At 31.8% G+C, this 23,488-nt stretch overlaps 3 protein-coding genes across 3 annotated transcripts in view; 1 reads left to right on the top strand and 2 right to left on the bottom strand.

Annotated features, from left to right (window-relative positions):
* Positions 1-741: 741 nt before the first annotated feature.
* On the bottom strand, positions 742-4,636 carry LOC110995229 (centromere protein S). Its single transcript, XM_022262289.2, has 4 exons — positions 4,393-4,636; positions 3,954-4,111; positions 2,463-2,529; positions 742-905 (listed from the first exon to the last, which is right to left on the bottom strand). Exons 1-4 carry the CDS (start codon positions 4,423-4,425, stop codon positions 756-758), a joined length of 408 nt encoding a protein of 135 aa, XP_022117981.1. The 5' UTR covers positions 4,426-4,636; the 3' UTR covers positions 742-755.
* Positions 4,637-5,065: 429 nt separating this feature from the next.
* On the bottom strand, positions 5,066-9,612 carry LOC110995227 (GTP-binding protein 128up). The gene is made up of 7 exons (XM_022262287.2): positions 9,428-9,612; positions 9,149-9,269; positions 8,788-8,963; positions 8,266-8,505; positions 7,724-7,892; positions 6,971-7,223; positions 5,066-6,416 (listed from the first exon to the last, which is right to left on the bottom strand). The coding sequence occupies exons 1-7, from the start codon at positions 9,467-9,469 to the stop codon at positions 6,314-6,316; spliced, it is 1,104 nt and encodes a 367-aa protein (XP_022117979.1). The 5' UTR covers positions 9,470-9,612; the 3' UTR covers positions 5,066-6,313.
* A 1,133-nt stretch (positions 9,613-10,745) lies between these two features.
* Positions 10,746-23,488, top strand: part of LOC110995230 — an 84,618-nt gene continuing 71,875 nt past the window's right edge. The window contains exon 1 of the mRNA XM_022262291.2: positions 10,746-11,269. Coding sequence (XP_022117983.2) covers positions 11,035-11,269 — 235 coding nt within the window. The 5' untranslated portion in view covers positions 10,746-11,034. The remainder of the gene's footprint in view (positions 11,270-23,488) is intronic.

Genomic DNA, 23,488 nt, shown 5'->3' with positions numbered 1-23,488 from the left:
TTTTTTTTTATATCCAAGGTGGAAATACATTTGCGCATATCCTTCCCCCGGAAAGTTCAGTGATGTGGGACCCACACCAGAATCTCAGCTTATAGGATGTATACTATACGGATGAGGATTTTTACTCCGCCTCTTCTAACAACGTAGAATTACAAAACTAACATCTAAAAAAAAGGGGGGATGTAGTTAAACCTGTCATATTTGAGTTAAGTCTGTTATAGTAAGTTTTGTGAATCTCTTAAATTGCATAAATATTTGAAAAACTGCATTGAACGGAGTTTTATAATCAGAATAAACATTTTTAAACCTAAGTTTTTTACAAGACCATTTTTAAGTCTTGTTAAATGTTTGTGTCTGTATTTTTCACCGTGGGACTTTAATTTTCCATTATTAATTTAGCAATTACCAAAGCCAATGTTTTAATGGTAAGATTTCTTTGATAACATTTCTTTTATACAGATAGCCCCAAGCCTCGACTCTGAAACCCTAAACACGCGTTCGTTCTAAGAAAACAACACGAGTTTCGTGGAAGGATGATATCCTACTGATTGTAGATGTCGTTTTGTGTGTAGTAAAATAAATAAACAATAATAAATACATACGTTTTACTACAAATCAAAGAAAGATTGAAAAAATATTTAACATTTAGGCGTTGTTTTCTAGGAGTATCTTAATAACTATAATAAATTAATTACGGTTATTTTTCAGTACACCGCCCATACTTGTGCAAATAAAAGACACTTTATGCTATGCGTTTAATCAAAAGTGAGGTCGATATTATCCACCACCATATCTTCGACGTCCGACTCCTTCGACTCCTTAGACACATCTGGTTTCACTACTGGCACTGTTTTTCTCCGTTTATCTTTTCCAGAGTTGGAACTTAGCGAGTGGAGGCGTGATTTCTGCAAAATTAAATGGTAAATAAATCTATCAAGTTATTTAAAATGGTGTAAACAAATATAATGTCAATCTGTCAATATAATCTTTGTCGTGTATTTAAGAATAGATATTCGTAGTGCTGACAGTAATAAGTGTGAGTGTGGTAATATTGGTGACCTCGACCATATTTTCTTTTCTCGTTCCCAATATGACCGCACCTCCTTTCTGAATTCCTTACAATTACTACATGTTCCGTTTCCGACTAAATTCTCCTACCTTTGGATTAATACTATATTGTATTTTAATGCATCAGCTTCTTTCATAATCAATAATAATATTAATATTTTTATTACATATGTTTTTAACTAGCTTAACCGTTTGTTTCCTTTTGATGTGTTTTTTATTGTTTCTCGCGTTTAGTTTTCCTACCTTTTGCTTGTAACTAGCATAAAGTTCTATCTATTACCATAAAATAAAATTAAAAAAAGAATACAAAGATTGTAATATATACTGTAGAATATATGAAGTGGTGTACTCTAATTAATACATAATCAATAGTGTTTAAATCTCTACGTAAAAATGAAAAATCACTTCGGTATTGCTTCATCCAAAAGTAATGGAATAAACAACTATTATGTGATATAACACCTGTTTATTTATTTTCGGGTGTACGAATGAAAATGTCATTATGCTGGTTACATGGCGAGAACATCAATTATGTGATTTTCCCTTGAAAACAGCGGTTGCATAAATAACAACCTCCATCATACGGATAGTTAGTGATTCAGAATCGAATTTGAATTAAAATTGCTATTTTAATAACCACTAACGGATTCATTATTGTCTGTTATCAGGTATTTTGTTATTATTCGTTATAACGAAAGCTGGTGGTACATGAGACGTAAAAATTTATCAGTGGTGCTACAACCTTTTCAGATCTCGGCTGGATTTCTGTATCTGGTTCATGATCTAATAGGCTAATCTAAGTAGGTTCTCCTGAAGTTCACTTTTTGGTCAAAGGCAATGTTAAGTGCGCACATAGAAAAGTCATTGGTGCACAGCCGGGGATCGAATCTACGACCCCAGGAATAACAGTCGCAAGCAGGCACTGAGGACAACACATCATGTCCATGACAAGTAGCACGGTTATTAATTTTTAAATACGTAGATTAAATGCGCCCGTGTCTTTAGTCGAATGGAACGCACGTTCTTCCGTATTACATAAAAACTCTTATGTACTACATGAACTTAATCATGGGAGCAAAAGTTTAGTCTTATATATATATAAATTGAAAGTTCCTACGTAATCTTGACGATAAATAAATCTTGTAAACATAGTAACTAAAATCATAATAAAATATAAGATTAAAAAGTGATTCTTTTGCCGATGAGTAGGGATGCCTACAGGTTCGAATTGATTGACGTAGAATAAGTGATACCTAGATGATCTTATGTTCAACGTATTTTATTTTTAATTCTAATCTATACGGCGGCTGCACCATCTGATATAGAACCTACCAACTAGATTGCATATGAGGTAAGACTGTAATTAGATTAATTTTTATTTCGGGTATACAAACCAGAGATGGATTTCTTCGAACTAATAACTTGACGTCATCGGCGTTAATTGTTGAACGTTTTGCGTGCCTGCAATAATAATAATAATAGTCAAGAGAAGAAAGATATAAAAGGTATATTTAAGTGTGTAATGTGTGTGTGTGTTATGGTTGTAACTGGTCCTGGCTCTGTATTATACCGTGTAGTTATTCTGCCAAAAACCACAACAGTAAGTTTGCGCCTCAGACGCAAAAGAAATATACTGTAATAATAGAAGAAAAATAATAAAAAGAAGAGTGTGTGTACTTATGTACACGCGTTAGAACTTCTAACTCTACTTCTTTAGCGTATGGAAAAAAATAACTAAAATGCAGTAGTGATTAACGATAAATATTAAAATTAATCAAAAAGATTTTATTTAAATAAATAAGTATAGTAAATAATAAAAAAATAAATTGTCACTAAAACTACTATAAGAATAATAAATGTTTTTAGTGGATTATAAGCTAGATTTATTTTGGCACAAGATAACAAGCACAGGTAAATATATACCACTAACAAAAACCTATAGCATTGAAACAGAAGCCAGTTAGAGTTTTTAATAGCCAATGATTGAACAAAATATATAGAAATAAAGCTATGGAAAGGCTTAAATGATAGAATACCTGACAAAAGAAAACGAGGAAGACAAATAATATGTCATCGGCTGTCGATTGTTTTTACGACGAAATATGTGTAGTCCCTTCGATGTCATTACAGAAAATGTTGACTGAATTAACATAACACATCGACGTGAAATGAGGTTTAAAATAATGTATGGTTGTATCTATTGGAACAGTGGTCGAAACATAGTTGCAACAGACAAACTAATATATTCATATCTACAATGTCACTGGTATATATTATTGTTAATATGTACGGATATGAAATCGTTTGCCGAAAAATAAATTTGCCTAAATTCCTCGCAAAAATGTACCGACTTAATTCAATACAAATACTCTTCATTGTGATAAAAAGGCAATTTTTTCCTAATTCAGTGCTGCTACAGTATTTGAGCCTCGTTTTATATTAAATCCGTTTTTTCGATAGTTTTTCTTGTATAGGATGGCTGTTTGTGTCCTGTAAACGATATTTGGATTTGGAACGACATGCCGGTTTCCGCACGGTTTTAGCACTAATTGCACACATAGAAAGAAATATCCAAATAACCGAGATTCAAACGCGTCAAACGTCAGGATTATGCTTGCTAACCTAACACCTATCCTATCAACTCAAGAAGTATGTTTTATAATATAACAATTAGGCGAAAAAATATCACACTTTTTATTTATAGTCTTTTTAAACTTAGATATAATACGACTAAAAAACTATTCTAATGGACTCCTGCCCGTTTGCCCCCTGTTGGCCTGTTCTATAAAAAAAAGGAAGTTTACAAGTTTTAAGAAAAATAATTCTGTCGTTTTTGACGCACGCATTTCTGTTTTTTTATTACTTTAAATTATTTATGTATTTACTTAGCGAATGCCTCTAAATCTGATCCATATACATGGCATTTCTTAAAAACCAGCTCCGCGATCACTTCGATTGCTGGTTTAGTGATTTCCAAGCCTAGAAAGTGGCAGGCTTCCGTACAAATACCTCTTACGTCCTTATGTACGGCCGCTTGCAACTTCTGAAAGAAATACATTTACGAGTTATTAAGGCGCCATAAAAATATGCATTTATAGTACAAATTATCTTAAGAAAATGTGATAGAACGTATATTGACCAGCAAAGACGTTAATAAAACGGCAGAAGTCAACCACGCAGATTCTGACAAAATTATAATATGATGCAACAAACGGCAGTTTTTTTTTGAATTCGCGGTCACATCATAACCTCTCAGCTTAAAGTTTATCATCAAGAACATAATTACAATAGTTTTAGGTCTCCATATATTATTTTAGTACATACCTGGGTTGCTGATAGATTCTGAAACATTGCCATTTTTTCCAAACTTGTATTGTTGAACGCTGGCAACTTGGACGGTTAATACTTTGAAATTATAACCTCTATTTTAACAATACACAAAAACGACCGGTCATTTTAAAACTTTTGCCTTAATAAATTAGTAATTATTGTTATATTAATTTTATTAAATTACAAAAGAAACAAACTGGGTACAATATTTACAAACATAAAAACAGCTGTTAAATGACATATGACTTATTGTCTCAACTGCAAGTTGACACTCATTGATATTTCACAAAAATAATTGTGTTATTAAGTTTTTAAAAAACGAAATAGTTAATTTTTAGTTTTAAATGAATATTTGTTTTATTATAAAACAGCAATAATAATGGGTTAAACACATCTCTAAAATATTTATTTACAACGCCATCTAGTGGAACTTATAATAACTACGACGTCTCAAAATAGAAACTATATATGTATTATGAATATCCTGTTTTCTCGTTTCAAAGTCATGATGCACATCATGTAATACATTTTTTTTGAATCATGCAATTCTTATACGAAAAATTTAATATTGATATTGGAATATATAGTATATACACATATTCCGAAACACGTATCAAAGCTAATTATTTTTGATTTACTATTATATTATAGATAATAAATAAAAGAGTATGTTTAAATAATTTTATTACAAATAACAATCCTTATAACACTTACAGGGGTTGCTTATTTAATGTAACTTTAAGTTCACAAAAATAAAAGTCAACTGCTTGATTTCATGCAACTTCTAGATAGTTTCACATAATTATTTTACAAATTGCTTTTTTATGTAAAACTTACAGTTATATTTTTCTCTTATTTATTACGAATTTGTTTAAAGAAACTTTCAATATGTCGCGTTTTATAGGTGCTAATTCTGATGTACAATAATTATTAAATTTAGCATTACTTATATATTTCTTTAATAATTTACTAATATAAACCGAAGAAACATATAATCAATTATTGCAATACATATTATAATCGACGAGTTATATAAAAAAAACAGCGCTCTGTGGGCGTATTTGGAACTAAACGAAAGTATACAAATGCCATTGCCACATACTTTTCTTGGCCGGCGGTTGCATTTAAACCGTAAAATTGTAAATACAGTTAGTATATAGTACTATAGTATTTTGATTGGTTTTTAATTGGTTTCATTTTGAGGTAACAGAACCTAGAATATCAGTTCTTATTATTTTATTTATTTCAGAAATACACACATCCTTACAGCCAACACTATACTGTCCAGAAACATTTAATAAAATATATATTATAGTATACATTGCTTTAAGACATTTCGATCAATAATTAAATTAGCCTGTAAGACTGCTAATACGACAGTGATACTTACCGGCCATAAAAAGTATGTGGCACTGTATGATAAATTTGCATTGAGGTTGTCAATTAAATGATTTATATGCATATAAGTTTTAATAGACAAGTTTTTTAAACCTTAATAATTGTGTTTAGTGTCAGTTACAGTCTGAGACATTTTGAGTTTGATAGAATGCATTTTTTTTTTTGATCAATGAAAACCTAATTGAATTTATGTTACTATACCAATATGTAATTATTTCATTTTGAATTTTACAAATAAAGTACCAATACAGGCATGCATAGATCTTAAAAATATTTATTCATAGAATTGTCATATTTTTTACCTCCATTATTCATAAAAAAATGTTTTATCATATTCAGTAAATTATTCACATACATATTCAACTGTCTCGTTTTGTCTCAGCGTTAACAGAATTTGATAGAAAGAGACGAAAGAGTACACAGTACAGATTGAACTGATCAAGTTTTATGAATGAAGGGAACTAGTTATTGATACACTGGCATACATCAGTCTTAGCACCATCATGTAATTCTGTAATTACACTTTCTTCACAATTTGAACAACATCTTCATCAGCCAACACATGTTCAATACCAACTTTCTGCGGCTGATGCTTCACCGAAGAACCCCATACCAGGGCACTGAAAATATATATGTGGAATAAATAACATTGGCAAAATAAATACCATTGGAAGAATAAATAACATATGTTGGCACATCGAACTTGCAGCTATCCATGTGATACATCACTTGATTTTGGATATGATGTGAATTTGCCAAAGGCACTTTTATAAGACAGGAGGCAAGCAGGTAGAAGGTTGATGTTGTGACACATAAAATATCAAAATTCAATACATATAATTAAAAATAAATGCCTTATTATTGTGATAATGCATCTTTGAAAAGATAATTGATATTTGATTTTCATTTGTTTACGCAACAGCGGGCAAACAGGCAGAAGGCTCAGCTAATGATAAGCGATACCACCACATATGGACAATACTTTTAACTCTCAATGGTAGAGGGCTTTCTTCGCCTTTTAACAGTTGATATACTCTTCTTGTAGGATTGAAAGTCAAGTTGATGAAGGGTACATTACAAATACATACTCAATCACTACATATAAATTGATTCAATCATTACATAAATCAGTGTGTAACATTATCTTCACAATATTTATAAAAGGAATACTCACTATTTAAATTCTTTCACAATAGACCTATGGAGTTTATTACAAAAATCTTCAACACTTGTTCTATCAGCATGCAACACAACGGGTGAGTTGTAATCCGGCAACTGGCCCTTGGGTTTTGTATATATCCTAATCAGTTTCAAATATTCCCACATTTTCTCCAATAAATCATCAAAGTTCCATCTGTGATGAGCGGAAATAGGCACACAATGGGGTATCTTGTAGATAACATCCAATTCCTCTATACTGATCTGATCTGGAAGAATAAATAATTTAAAAATGAAGAGAAAAATTAATGATCATTTTGTAAGCACTTTGTAGGATGGATGAATATTGGTTATGTCCTACCTTTGTCTTCCTTTATTAAAAATTTAGTGAATAAATATATATAATTTATCAAGAGCGATAAGTACACTCTTTAGATCTAAACTAGTGAACTTGAAATCATTACAAACAAGGTATATGTTTAAAACTACTACACACAGGTGCAATTTACTTACCAAAAAACAAAAAAATAAAATAATAAATAATCTTTTTAATCATTGTAATATAATAGGAAGATTGTCCACTATTGATATGGCAAGAAGAAAAATTTTAACAGTAAACAATGCAATGCTACTGGATGTATTTTGCTTTAGAACTTGCCCGTTATGATACATTTTCATTTCATAAAAAATCAACTATTACTGAGTAGAAGTATTTGTATTCGTTATTCATCAAATTTAAAGTATGTATAGTATAATAAACAAGGCTTACCAATTTTATTCAACAAGTAGATACAGGGCACATAAATTCTATTTCCTTCAATGACATCAATAAGATCATCACTAGTCGCATCATACCTTAGTGTAATATCAGCATTGTGTATTTTATATTCAGAGAGTATTGTCTTTACAGCTTCCATGTCTAACTCAGTTTGAGGGCACTGGAAAATATATCATACACAATGTTCAATAGTCCTCCAAACCGATTTTACCACAGCCACAAATCTCTTAAGGCTGATCAGAAGTTATTATGCTATAAGAGTTTTTGTAAATAAATCAAATCAAAATTCATTTATTGAGTTTAGATGAGTCTTAGGGTATGCTTATGCCAAAAACATTTACAAAATTCGCGAAAGAGCAAAACTACCAGGAGGCCTTGTTCTGAGAAGAACGGGTAAGAAACTCAGCACCAGATACTATTCCATAACTTTCATTGCCTGATTGAACAGACAGCATAAGATCGAATTCATTAAGTTATTTTGTTATTCATTCATGAATTTACTTTAAACTACCATTTTGCAATTGAATACTTACAGTAGAATTCAAATTGATGCCACCTTTGTCTTTCTTTCTAAAGTATATATTAGGTGGTTGCTTGTTTAACCGCAGCCCAAAACCTTCTAACTCATGTTCTAACAGCTTTTTGTGTTGTAGCGGTTTTAATACATCTAGAACAATGAATACGAGACTGCATGTACGGGCAACAGCAATTACTTGCCGACCACGACCTTTACCATCCTTAGCACCTTCAATAATACCAGGCAAGTCAAGAAGCTGAAAATTGTTTTAATGTGGTTAACTGTTTGTTTTTGTTACTTTTACTATGTTTAAACAAAATTTCAAGACTTATTCATATATTATCAAATATCTGAAACTTTTCAGTTAGCTTGTAGTTAGCATGTATTTAAATATGAGTTATTAAAAAAAAATTGTATTTTTCTTCTATAACAAGAAATAGAAGTAATGTTGTATTAGAATATGCCACTTATAATTTAAATGTGATAATTAAGGCTTTTAATTCCATCCCAAGATTAAGATTAATATAATATGAATCACCTGTATTTTTGCCCCCTTATATTTAATACAACCAGGAACTGTTGTTAAAGTGGTGAACTCATATGCTGCTACTTCAGAATACACACCAGCCAAGTTGGACAATAATGTTGATTTTCCCACTGACGGAAAACCCACAAAACCAATACGAGCATCACCAGTTTTGGCAACATCAAACCCTAAAATTATATAAATATTAGAGTAATATAGTATCAATAGCTAAGGCTATTTATACTACTTAAATGACAGAAAAATTATGTAATGAAATATGAATCAGTCCATTTAGTTGATATTAACAGTTCATGCTGTTTAGAATTAAGTCATGGTTTAATTAAATAAGAAGTACATATATAAAGAAATTTACCCTCTCCAGTTGCACTAGCACCACCTTTTGGGGTGATCAATTCACGTCTTAGTTTAGCTAATCTAGCTTTTAAAATACCCAAATGAAGAGCTGTGGCTTTATTTTTCTGGGTTCTAGCCATCTGAAAGGTATTTTAAAGATGTTATTTTTTGTCTTTATGAACATGCAATTGAGAAGATAATAAATTAATAATAAATAATCTAAAAATTATAATGTAAGGTTTCATTTTTTTATTTCTTTTCTAAAAACTTCTGGAAAGGCATAACCTATTTCACTTACCTCAGCCTCTATCCCAGCAATTTTTTCTAATATAGTACTCATCTTGGTATTGTTTCTTGACTAATTTACAATTTGGAGGAAAACTCAAATTAATAATATTCCTGTGTATTTTTCGGTAAAAATAATTATGGTTTAAAATAAATACGGACTACGGAGCCTACACTATGAAGCGTGTCCCGCCGTCCGGTTTCAACAGTCAACTGTCAACCACGTCAATTTCAAACAAAGTCAATTGTCACATGAAATCATACATATAAATTTTGTAGTTTTTAACAATTGGACTTCAAAATTATTTTTATAAGAATAAAGCTTATGGCGCAAGATATAGGTAAAAATTAGGCATATATTTTAAAATTTGTTATGTGTGTGTTTAGTATGGTGTCATCTATCGTTTACAAGGAAAACTATAATGGGGTCAGGTCATTAATAAGTTATCTAATATCAGCTTTAGTGTTTTTTTGGAAATTATATTTAAGTACGAATTACATACTAATAAAATGATGAAATATGAACAATATAGATCATAATATATTATGCTGGAATAGCTTTAGCGTTGTTGTGTCGTTAAACAATTAAAAAAAAAATAGTATTATTATTCGCCGATAGATGTCAGGAAGATTCATTTTTCAGTTTAAATTTGGACTACTCAAACACCACCTTTTTGTTATTTTCTATCATTTATTCCTAGCTGGATCGATTTATCACCCCCGAAACCCCCCGTATACTAAATTTCATGAAAATCGTTAGAGCCGATCCCGAGATTCCATTTACAAATATATATACAAGAATTGCTCGTTTAAAGATCTAAGATAAGATTAGAAAAAAAATTATGAAAGTGAATATAATATTTTTAAAATTAAAACAAACGTAAATTTATGTAAGGCTATATTTATATTAGTATTTGCTGCCGGCGTCTAATGCTAGACAAAGGTCAGTCTTCACCCTTCATCATTGCCAAGCTTTTTACGTAAGAAAAGGTCAGGAATTTTTAATGATGTCTTTTATTATTAAATCATATTTTACTTTGCAATCCATTCTACATTTTTTAAACAGGTAATGTTTTAGGAATATATATTTTAATTCAATCATTTTACACAACTATGAACTTTTGAGTGCCTCATCCTATATATGTACATGATTTGTCATATTTAAATGCTTAATTTTTTAGCGTCCTAACAAATAATTATTGCTGACGAAGTCGCGCTGGCATGTAAAAGTTTAGACCGTGGACGAAAACTGAAAACAGACTAAACGTCAGAGTTCAGAGTTCAGACTCAGTGGCTCAGTAGTCAGTGCTTCCCCATCGTTAAGGGCGGGTGGTTGTGCGTACCTTCTAACGTCGAGAAGTTTTCGATGTTTAGTGGAATGGAAATAATTTAATACCGAAACGGTACAATCAAAGTTGTGAATATTTTATATAAATTAAGTTGATCTATAAAAACAATATTTTCTGATTTACTTTCAAATTAAACCTATTTTAAGGCTTTTCGACGATGCAGTATGTAGAAATTGTTGAATATTTAATTTAAAAATGAAAAATTTCTTATATCGAATAAGTGAAGCAACATAAATAATGATGGTGCGTTTAGTGTAAATAATAAGTAAAAATGTCTTCAGAAGTATCGTTAGATGGACAAGAAAGACCAAATTTTTTACGCCGCGCGGGAAAAGGCTGTTTGAAAGCTGCGTGTTCCCAAATTGGCTTAGTTATTTTGGTTATTATATACGTTCTTCTTGGTGCTGTGCTGTTTGAGTACTTGGAGTCAGGACCTGAGGTGGTGAAACGGTCTGCCATACAGCGTTCGAGGGACGAATGCTTGAAGGAACTGTGGGCAATCACAGGTAAGTTATTAATTTATGAACATTTTTATATACATATTAAATAATACTTGTTTAATACAAACGAGTAAGGATAATGAAATATAAACCTGCCGCATATATCTGGGTAGAATATAGTTTTAAAACATTTTAAACATAAACAATTATGTATAATATGTACTAAACCTTTAAAAGTTACAGTAGAATTTAGTGACACATCAACTAATGTGACATATTTTTTTATGATAAAAGGAGGTTTAATGTTGGGTGTAAAGCATTAAATCGTCCATACCATACATATTTCCACGCGTACTTGTGTTTGACAGTAATCTAATACGTAATAAGAGCGTATGTAGAAGTTGGTATACGTTTTTATATCGAATATGTAATGTTCTCATGATGGAGAAATAAAAATGTTAGAGAGCAGTGTTGGCCTAGTGGCTTTAGCGTGCGACTCTCATCTCCGGGCTCGTAGCTTTGATACCCTGCTGTGCACCAATGGAGTTTCTTTCTATGTGCATTTAACAATCGCTCGAACGGCGAAGTAAATTATTGTGAGGAAACCGGCTTGCTTTAGACCCAAACTTACTAAGCTTATTCGATTGACAAATTATCATGAAATACATCTGAGGCCCAAACCTAAAAAAAACATTTTTTTTTATGGAGACTGGTTCCCATATATGTATCGTTTGACGTATTCGGTATTTAACGTCTTTAATATGTCTTATATTATTTTATATATTATATTAGTATAAATGCATTAATTTTTTATAGATTCCAAACCTAGCTAAAATATTTTTTTATGAAATCGAGTACCTATTTGATTTTAGAAAACGATCAAGGGTTGTAATTAATAGCTTAGCAGGTGTCGTTGACCGCTGTTTCATTGTTTTGGGAAAGGAATTCGGTGTAATTAATCCAATTTGGAGCTATGTGTCACAAGTTTTGAGTAAATACTTCGCATACCAATTTCTGTTATTCGACTCTACCTATTGATGCAATTAAAGTTGTTTGTTAATTTATCTACCTCGCTTCTCAGGTTTAGAAAAAAAATACATTTCTTTGTTTTATTTATGTTAAATTCTTTATATCCTTAAATAATCCTTTTAAGTGCCAATGGTGGATTTATATTTTTTCAAGGTACAGTCTATGAAGTTTTTGCCGCCTCTCTACAATTGTCATATCTATATTTTTCTATGAGTCCTATAGTTTTTGAACACCAACCATCTAGTTTGCAGCCTCCTACCAGTAGTAGGAATGATAGGGGGAAAAGGGAAATACATATGCTGCAATATCGCCCTTTTTACTCGTACAAACTGTAAGCCGAGGACGCAGATGTCTGGTTGAGATGACTGGTTAGAGGCGGAGAACTAGCTGTTTTACTCTTGAATATTGAAGTTTGCTACAATGAATGTACAAGGATAAGTGAGAGGAGATCGGCATCGGAAAAATTGGTTTCAGTCCATTCGTAAAAAATTAGAAAACCGACATGCAGAAATCTCTTTGATTTTTATATGAGATAGCAAAATATTCGGTTGCCAAATTTGCCGCTGCAATAATCTGTCGTCCTAGGCCTGCAGCCTGCTGGTAAATCCGCCACTGCCAAGTGCCGTTGTCGGTGAAAGCTGTATACATAATAAAGGTCATATTACAGTTTTAATTGGCTAAGCTGCGAGCAATTAATTTTAACCCTTTTCCTCATTAGTAAGCTATTAGAAATGGATTAGAAGCTCTATTGAAAAGAAAGGTCACGCTTTGTATAAAATAAATCATTATTGTACCAATGAAAATTGTTTTCCATTTTTAAATGAATTACATTTAATCTGTCCTATGCTGAGATTTAAAATATTGTTATTGTGCACCAATAATTTAATTATAAAATGTGTTATGTAGAAAGTATTATCAAGTAACGTTAATTAATTGTAAGAGACTAGCTGCCGAGGGGATTAGGGGAGTCCTAGTGTACTTTCTATTTAAAATAACAACCTTTTTAATATTTTACGTTCCTCGAGCAGGATAATGATAAAGATCGTCAAGTCTCTAGGTTTTAAGCTACCTCCCCACCAATTTTCAGCCAAATTGGTTCAGTAGTTCTTTATTCATAATAAGTATTGTAACTAATACGACTTTCTTATTATAATTTTTTATCTTTTTTTATATTTATTATAATTTAATTTAAATAATATACACGATGACATTAAATAAATGTAAAATATACTAATAATATAATGTCGCAATATTAACGATAATTTACGCTAAAGGGAATACAATTAAGGTTAGTTTGAACCGAGGTTATTAAATAGCCATTTAAATAAATCCAGTTGTATGAAACTAAAAATATTATGCGGCATTTGTTCAATAGTATATGACGTAATGTATATAGAAACCACTGATTTTAATAGCTAATTAAAAGGCCAAAGGAAAATATCATTTTCACTGACATTTCGGGCACGTTTTTAGAACAATAAATTGGGACGGCGATGTTTTAATTACTCCAAAAATACTTTTTAATATCACGATGAATTTGGATGGAGTTGAGAAGAAAATTAAATGTTTACTGCTAATTAATATCGTTTATATGTATAGGCTACGCTCGATCCCGTATGAACGTTGAACGATAAGAACTTAAAATTCTTAAATAGCCGGCAACGCATTCGCGAGCCCTCTGGCATTGAGAGTGTCCATGGGCGCCGGTATCACTTACCATCAGGTGAGCCTCCTGCCCGTTTGCCCCCTGTTCTATAAAAAAAAAATACTGGAAAAATCTGCCATTATTTTTGTTGCCAATTGTACACGATGTTTGTACCTGCATTACTCGTTGGACCTGAGAAATAACGAATGAGAAAAAAATCTGTTGTCTATAAATTCGGTTTACTGACGATAGTTGAACGTGAAAACGTCATAATTAATACTCATCGAATGGTTGCATTTTTTCAAAAGAAAATTTTAATTTTATTTGTTTGATTTTTTGAATGGATATTGAGGAGGTAAATGGAAAGCACAATTGAATTGATCAAGTTACATTTATTTGTACCGAGTTTAGCTGCTCGGCCACTAAGTAGGAGAGAGTTAGATGTCGAACGCTGCCGAACGCGGAGGCCAATTATTGTGCCTCTTTGTCGCTCGTTCCGCGCTCTCGCTTGCACTTCAAGCATTAAAAGGAACGCCTCAGAGCAAGGTAACGTCGCATACGTCATGTGCGCGCAGCCGATTCCATTGAAATATAGAACACTGTCACTTCAAAACACAAACGTTTAGCGGGCATGACGACACACATTATGCTTACAACCTGCGTGAATAATAATAAATAATCTTTAAGTGGACGGCAAAGTTTATTTTTCTTACAGAATTTACATATTACAAGAAAATTTGGCCTTGCCAGGCTGAAAAATCGACGACGTGTCGACGGAGGACTAGCACCGATTTGGCTAGAGATAAACTGATTGAGTCAGTTACGCCGAACCTTTTCTTATACTTCTACGACATGTGTATTGTGAATATCCATAGCACTAAATAACCTGTATCATGAGCACACCCAAATTAGGTATACTGAGTTAAATATACGAGTATTTAATCTACTTTAGAGATTTTTTTCCCCGTGAATTCTTAAACCTTTTTAGATATATTTGTGTAATGATGACCCGAATAACTTTATATTACTATTTAATAAGTACATTTTTTTAAAAGAACAAAGAGATCGGACTATATACTACAGTTTTGAACAAAAATATCTGAAGGTCTGAAGTATATGACAAGCCAGAGACAAAAGACTACAAATAGAAAAATAATAAAATATTTCGCATCTAGTTTTTAGTGAAAAATACAATTGCCATTTTTCCTTTACTTATTATTTATGTGTCTCATCGTTTAATGAGTTTGTGTAACTGGGAGAAGTATGTGTAACCATGTCGAAGTATGTAAATATAAATAATATATGTACAACATTTATGTAGAGTTGCATCGGGCGTGTTCTATCACGTCAATTTTAATTAGCGTTTTTCTCGCATCTGTTCTCGTTGGGTTATTATTCCAACACCTTCCTATAAAACAAAAAATTTAATAAGTAATGAATTTCACAAATAATGCAATATCGTAAAAAAATGCTTTAAATAAAAATTGACTTGTGAATTATTATAATTAATATTAATTTGATAACGTAGTCATATATTTCAATAATTTATGATGAAGTGATAAAATATTATAAGGATTGACTATATTATGACTCATATGTAATATATGTGTAAAATTCAATTTAAGACAAATTTGCACGCCATTGTATGTGTATAAGAATATGCGAACATTAGATTGTACCACCAAAACATTATAGTATCATATTCTTGCAAATAAACATTATTATAATTATTAATATTTCCACGTACTATATATTTCGATGTTACTCACTGATTATTTTTTCTTATTTTTTCAGTGTTTATCTTCAAAGTAGTAGGAGTTTGCAGCCTTATCATTCATAAGCACTAATCCCATAATGAATTTGATATCTTGCGTCTAAGAAACGTTATGAAATGAAAAATAATTTTATAAACGAAGTTGCTTACATCTCTTGCTTGTATATTTACATCTAGATTTAGCTCTCTCTACGAGTGCTACAAAGATTGTCTATTATAAATTCATACAGTAAAAATATTTAAATTGTCTAACAAAACTGTATTATATAGTCAAAGGAATCAGTATTTATGAGGTTGTACTTCTCCGGCGTGGATTTTCTAGACTTGCAAGATTTTTTTCGATAACCTCAACTATACTCGTTACATAAAAACAGTGAATTATACACCTAAACATTTATCAGACTATCGAGTTCTTGAGTTTATTGCGTTCATACAGGTGACGCGGCTCGGGGACTTAATTTCTTAATATTTAAGGTAATACGTCTCATTACTTACATTTTAGCAAGAAAAGGCTAAAATTAGACACTCGTACGCAATGGAAATCCATAAATGAATGGGAAAAAAGAATTTGTAATACCATATTTAACAACAGCGAGATTTTCCGTAAGGAATTGGTAGCAAAATTAGGTTACTCGGGAGATGTTTTTAAGGCAGTAAAATCGATTTGAGGCCTTAGTAATGGAGGGTACTAAAATATTTATCCTTATCTGACATTACTTTTATTGAGGTTGGGAAATGTACCTATCAATAATGAACTAAAGTTAAAATGTATGAAATAAGAAGGCAAATGTTGTTGTTCGATGTTGGAAAACTACATGCTTGTTTTATGGAGCTTACTAATCTTAGATTGAAATTTCGCTGAAATTAACCCATTTATACACATTTATATTAAACTGTCTATGGAATATGAAAGAGGACAAGGGGACCCGCCATTTTTACAAAAAATGACGATGCAAATTAGCGCAGCACTTGTTCATGTCAACAACGAAGTATGAAACTCCAGCGTGATTCTAGAAGAGCGCTCTTCAAAAGTAGAAAAACTTACTTGGAATCGTCCAGAGGGCAGAAAGAGTTGAAAACCACCATAAAAAAGATAGCTAAGATGAGAGACAAGTGGAAGAATTTGAAGGAGGCCCAGACATTTCACAGTTTCCAATATTGAAAACAAATATTAGCCATTTCGAACATTAGTGCAGGAACTTAATCTGATTCATAATTATACCTGATAAAAGCTATCTGTATTTAAGTATATCTGTAAAATGTACTATTAAAAATAAAGACCGCACACAATATCTTTGTATGTGACATACATATTGCTGCGAAGCACGCGAAACGTCAGTTTTATAATTGGATTTTTATTACAATCGCATCGCTATTAAAACATTTGAATAAAGTTACTTTTGTAGTAAATCAAATAATAATTATTATACGGTATTGTTTAGTCAATATTAGTATTGTAGAAACTGTATTTATTATTGTAACGAGTGTGATTGCCTCACGCAGAACTCACATTGCCAGAAGGATCGCAAGTGCGTTGCCGGCCTTTCAGCAATATGTCTACTATTGAACGACCCAATTGAAATGTTTAGGAAATATTTAGTGAGCAGCTGGTTCGACACAGTGGTGGTACGTGGCAAAAGCTTCCTTAGAAGACGCTCAGTTGTGGAACGGCGGACGTCGAGGTGATACGGACGGTATTTTGTATTTTGCCTTGATGTCCGATAATGAAACTCAGCTGCAGGTAGTAGACTGAACAACTCCTAAGAACATTCTCCATGGTAAGTAAGACTATAACTGAATACAGAATATCAATAAAAATAATTCAGTTGCAAATAAATCTTCATAAGGCCTCAGATTGCATCTGTTCCAAAAACTTTTTCGTTAATAGAAAAACCTTCAGGTTTCTGAGCCTGACAAATTATTTAAGGGTTTTAGTACCTATTTCGGGTCATAATTGCCCCTAGTATGACTCCCTTGTGTCAAAAACCTATTGTATTTCGTCATACAGAAATATCTACCTTAAGACACGTTTTTCCACACTTTTTTTATAGAACAGGAGACAAAACCATAATGGACACACAATGCCAGAAGGTTTGCGATTGCGTTGCTAGCCTTTTAAGAATTTGTAAAATCACTCAGCCACACCAAAAATGCACACAAAAGAATGTGTTCTGTTAGTAAAGTTTAAAATGTTTAAGTAATTAATTTGGCTTGATACAAGCCCTTCAAGGCTTTGCAAAAGTAGATTGACGTATTATTGGTCTCTCCCGGGTTAGATAAAGTAGATAGATTATAATCGTAGACGTCCGTCGAGAGAATCCTCTCTTTATAATCCCATAGAGAGAACCTCGAGATTTTCATTACATTGAATGCACTCTTAATACGATTCCTTTATTAATCGCTTCCAATATCCGCAAGACAGCGATAAAAGTCTACTGAACTTTGAGCTGATAATAAAGAGAACGTAACTTATTTTTACGATAGAAGTTCCCCTTCTGACATGTGTACTTTGTGCGCACGCACTTTTTTTTATTTACTAAACTTGATGCAGCGTATAATGAAAAAATAATAAACTACACTAAACACTACTATATGAAATATTTTTGTCAATATACTACGTTCTCATAAGTATATACTACTCAGAGATTACCTAGCATTCTAATGGTAAAAGAATTTATAAAATTTGTCTAGGATTTATTCGTTAAAATAATGCAAAAGAAATATTTTTACTAGAATAAATAATTTTTGTTATAACCGATATTTCACATATTAAAATCATAAATATTACGATATCATCAGGAAAGGCAATAAACACAGTGCATATATTATAGTTCTGTTACATTTAAACTAAAAATATATAATAATATGTGATGTAGGACAAATATTGTAATTTTATGAAAACATAAATTACTTACGCAGGTGTAAATAAGTTATTCACGCCAAAGAGGCATCGTCACGAACTTTGCGTATTAATCAGTGGAAATGATTCATATATTCATAAGGTCGTGTGCTGAAAAATATAGAGCTCTATAAAGTGTCATAATTTTGGTGGAATACTTAATATACTTTTATCTCTTTGCTGCGTTGGAGACAGTTCAAGCTTTAACTTCCGTTTGGACCCAGGGGAAGAAAGAGAAGAGTTTTTAAAAGAAGGTAGATATTATAAGAAATAAAAAGCGTTAGCAGGAAGCGAATGCAGAAAGAAAGCCATGGACAGAGATATTTAGAAATATTTAGAAAACGCTGGATGCCTTCTGTGAAGGAGTTCCGATCAATGGTTCTGAAGAAAGCAATAATATATTAGGAAAACAAGAAAACAATGTATATAACAAATCTTAGCTGTATATTCTGCTTTTGTAATGATTAGAAATTAAACGGACTTTTATTATTGTTATATTACATTTAAGTCTATTTTTAATTTAAGTTTGATTAAAGTTTATTCCGTAATTAAAATTAGATTAAAATTATTATGAAGATGTGCCGGTGTGAAGGATATGCTCATGATTATTTTCGCAACAGTTGTGACTTTATGACGCTGTATCAGCGCATTAGAGTCTGGTTAAAAAAAATACTAGCCTCAAAAATAGCTTGATGTTTTGCCTTTTTTATGTTTGTGCTCTTGTACCCTTCTTCTGTCGTCACTTTATTGGTAAAGCTTGGCTATTAAAAATTTATACGCTGCATCAAGTTGTATCGATGATGGCGTAAAATATGCCCGAGATAAGCGACTTTATGTGTTAAAAATCATAAACATTCGTGTACCATTCTATGACATGACAATTTCTCATCAAAAACCCAGGAGTGCATTTCTAAAAGTTAAATTCCCTTTAAAATATTTAGGATACTAATCAGTTAATGAAGTAATTAAATTAACTTAACGAATTTCATTCAGTCAAGAAATAGTTTTAACACCTGCCGTTCTCTTTGATATTTTTACTGTGATTATAATAGAAGCAGTTTTTCATATTGCAAAACTTTATTAGGTATAATAATTATTAATTATATTAATTAAGATACACTTCTCGTGTTATAAATGAGCGGAGATTAACTCAACTCAGTGGGGAGTCGCGTGAGAATTGGCCTGAAAAATGTTAAACTCGCCCAAAATGTAAATTTGCTATTTTGTGTTGGTTTTATGGCCGGTGTAGCCGTTTCGTGTATTAGGCCTTTACATAAAATAAACCTCTTTAAAGACGTAGCCCGAGAGACGCTGAAATTATTTTATTATATAATTTCATTTTTCATTTGCAAAGCGTAATTCCGCCCTTTGTCGCCTATTCCAATGCAAAATTCAAAAGTAAAAGCTTACGTGAGGTATTTTATTTATTTAACAAAATAATATGATACTTATTTACATTTACACACAATACAATACTAAACAGTAATATATATTTAAATATTTACATAGAAGACTATTTCTTTACTACAGCATAGGAACTGACGAGACACAAACCTCTTGTCAGTTCACTCAATGGACAATTAATAAGAATAATTAAGTGGATAGTATTTATACATCAAAGAGTAATAATTTCTGTTTGAATAGGGATGTCATTAAGGCCAGGATTTCACAAAGCAATTCTTATGTCTTGTGGGGTATACCTCAACTAAGTTAGTATTTACTGCTAAACGTAATTATTAACGAATTCTGAAATGTAAAGCTTTATGCTGACATAACTAATACGTTTTAAGAGATTATAATAATATTTAAGATCAATTTCATAAGAATATAAGTACAAGTAGAATTTATTTCACATTTTTATACAGATTAGGTATTGATTGTTTTTGTTTATATAACGGGGCAAAAGAGAATGAGACTCACCTGATGTTAAAAGAAGACATATGTCAAGGTCAAGACAAGGTCTTTTAAGAATTGTTACGCTTTTGGATGGATCCGAAGTCGAATTGGTTCAAATTAAAACCGCTCAGTGGAACGACGGACGTAAAGATGATACGAATGGAATAAGATGTTAGAAGATTTTAATTTTAGGTATTTAATTTATTCGTAGTATGTATGAATACAAGCAAACAGAAGAAGATTGAGTAGATTAATTAAAATATTAATTCAAAATATGTAAATTGATAACATTAGTTATTACGTGTAAGAGCTTGGTTATTTGAAATAAAGCTATTCTAAAAAATCTATTCATGTATTATTAGTTTGGTATGACTGTAAATTGAGAGATGAATGATGATGAATGATGAAGAGAATTCTCTTTTTTTATGGGACCTCGCTGTAGGCCTGAAGGGTCTTTACACCTCAGCTCGGGTTGTATTGCTGCTGCTCGGTCCTAATGGTTTTCCACGACTAGTTAAAGGGCTATCGCCTGAAGGTAAGGACGGAATCTCACTGGAGTGAACGAAGTGAAGGTCCACGCCTTCCCCGTTTTCTACGGTGATGGTATCAATTAGATGGATCCGTTAGTACATGTTGGGACCTCATACGGGACGTCTGTCCCAGTGGCTAAGTATAGCTAAGTATAATGATTAAATTATACATTAAAAGAAAATTATACGTATTAAATTATACGTGTCGCTATAATACAAAATAATACTGCAAGGTAGTTTAAAGCAAACTGGTGTTCGACTCTTGGCCTATAATCAGCAATTGCGTCCACTCAATGTTTTATAAGGTTTTCGGGGTTTTCTCATATAAGTAAAGGGTGGAAATTATATGGTTACACTGTTGTTATTGCACATCGTGTTATTGACCATTTGTGGCATTGCATTGTTGTTCAATAAGTAATCTTAAATAAATAAAATACAATATGTTTATTATGGAACAAAAGATACAGGTATCACTTATTCCACGTCATTTAATTTGAATCTGTAGACATCCCTACTCATCGACAAAGAAGACAGAGGGTGTAGGCCGAGAGAAAACCTCAATGTAAGAAATTCTCGGTATTCTTTTAAAATAGCTAATCATCAAACAACACTTATTTTAAAGAAATATCGCAAATTCATTAGAAGTAGTCTGCCTATCACTAGTCCCAGGCCTTTTTATCAGCTAGATAATCGTTAACTTTACTTAGCTTTTTTTTTATACATTTCTTAAATTTATTAAAAGGCTGAGATAAAGAGCCTCTGGGATTTTATTAAAAAAAATATCACTTTTCCCAAAAAAAGAATTGAATACATAGTCTAGTATGGGGAAATTGCATTGCTACGTATACATACTATAAAAGAAAACTCTTTAAGCCGAAACAGATTACATTGTTAAATAAAATGTATGAAAATAAGTATTAAAAAATTAATATTTTAAAGAAAGAATATATAAACTATATACTACTGATAAATAAAGCTTCCCGCTTGCTGAAATATTTTCTCACTTCCTTTTTGGTTAGATGGGCACATGTGATTTAGGATAATATATATTATTAATATCGCTGCCACGGGCTTCCATTTCCAGAACAATCCTTAAAATCCTTAAGAATATTATTTGTGTGTTGTAAATAAATATAATAATTAATTCAGTATTTTTAAAATTGAATAATTACATTAGTAGTAAGTAATACACGCCGCGTTTTTAAAAGAAAATGAGATGAACATATAATTTTAAGTAACCCTTGTCAGCCTTGAAACGCTTGATAGATAGAATAATGATATTAATGTATCATTTTTCTTTCAAAAATTACACTATAATCTAACTAGTATTTCAGGCGTTTTAATACGAGTCAACTAGAATAGACATGCATATTAGACTAATATTTTAAGACTCCGTCTCTACGTATAAAATAGTGCTTAGATGCAAATGTGTGTTATTTCAAGTTATTTAAATGAGGGTAACGTTATTTCAGCGGTAAAAACTTTTGCCAGTTAGCTACGTAGACGATTTGCGTGAAATTTAAACTCGTTTTTCCACTTAAAACTTTAATATGTGTAATCTGCAAATTGCTTATGTGATTTTGTGCCAAATATTATGCACATTGAAATAAGTGCAGTTTTGGCATACTGGCTTTAGCGGGCGACTATGATCCCTGAGGTGGTAGGTTCGTCCTCCAGTTGTGCAACAATGAAGTTAATTTTTATATGTGCATTTAATATTCGCTCGAATTGTGATGAAAAACATCGTAAGGAAACAAAAAAACGACGGGGTGTCAGTCAGTTACGGTCAGGCACAGGAGACTGATCAGTACTGATATTAGATTGATAAAGTATCATGAACTAGATACAGAAATCTGAGGTCCATACCTAAAAATATTGTAATGCCACCGATATATTCTATTTCCTAACGAATAGGTTCAACGAGTTCCTTCAACTAATCATCCAAGGCAAAGAGCCTCTGGGTAGTAGGAGACCTGGCTGTAGACGCACGTCCTGGTTGAATAATTAAAGACAATGGTTTGGTAATAGCACCAAGTCATTGTTTAGAGGCGCGGCATCCAAAATTTAACTAGCCACGATGATCGCTAACCTTCGCAAGGAGATGGCACGATAAGAAGAAGAAGAAGAAAGTTAAAGATGAGAATTTGCGCAGTGTCACAGGTGGAACAGAGGCCGTACTATCTCTTGCGTTCAAGGCCAATCTCAATAGGAAAATACGCTCTCCAACGTAGGGTCTTCTTATCTCAAAAACCCGCCAAATTACCACAAGGGATGTATTCACAGTCGTATTTTATTCAAAGGCCCCTTAATCTGTATAAACCGGGTCCCTTGGTTTTAGTATTCATTATTTTTATTGTATAAATCATCTCTAATCTTTTAAACTGATCTCGAGATTCCGGGTACCTAATGAGATTTTCATTATTTTTCGCTTTTCCTCGTTTTGTTTGAGTCCCTTTGTGGAATTTAGTAATTAAAAATTAATTGGTAACAAATTTAAATAAATTAACTGACA

Source organism: Pieris rapae, chromosome 14, assembly GCF_905147795.1.
Source record: "Pieris rapae chromosome 14, ilPieRapa1.1, whole genome shotgun sequence".
NCBI classification, from domain to species: domain Eukaryota; kingdom Metazoa; phylum Arthropoda; class Insecta; order Lepidoptera; family Pieridae; genus Pieris; species Pieris rapae.
The sequence above is the reverse complement of the archived record's forward strand: the minus strand, read 5'-3'. Positions and strand labels throughout refer to the sequence as shown.

Bases quoted from the DNA above. Each gene is read 5' to 3' on its own strand.
- LOC110995229 (XM_022262289.2), bottom strand. From the start codon at position 4,425: ATGGCAATGTTTCAGAATCTATCAGCAACCCAG. The intron at 4,112-4,392 runs GTATGTACTAAA...TATTTCTTTCAG, and splicing joins AGAATCTATCAGCAACCCAG to AAGTTGCAAGCGGCCGTACA. The intron at 906-2,462 runs GTTTGTATACCC...TTAATTTTGCAG, and splicing joins TTCGAAGAAATCCATCTCTG to AAATCACGCCTCCACTCGCT.
- LOC110995227 (XM_022262287.2), bottom strand. From the start codon at position 9,469: ATGAGTACTATATTAGAAAAAATTGCTGGGATAGAGGCTGAG. The intron at 9,270-9,427 runs GTAAGTGAAATA...AATACCTTTCAG, and splicing joins TTGCTGGGATAGAGGCTGAG to ATGGCTAGAACCCAGAAAAA. The intron at 6,417-6,970 runs GTGAGTATTCCT...ATATATTTTCAG, and splicing joins ATTGTGAAAGAATTTAAATA to TGCCCTGGTATGGGGTTCTT.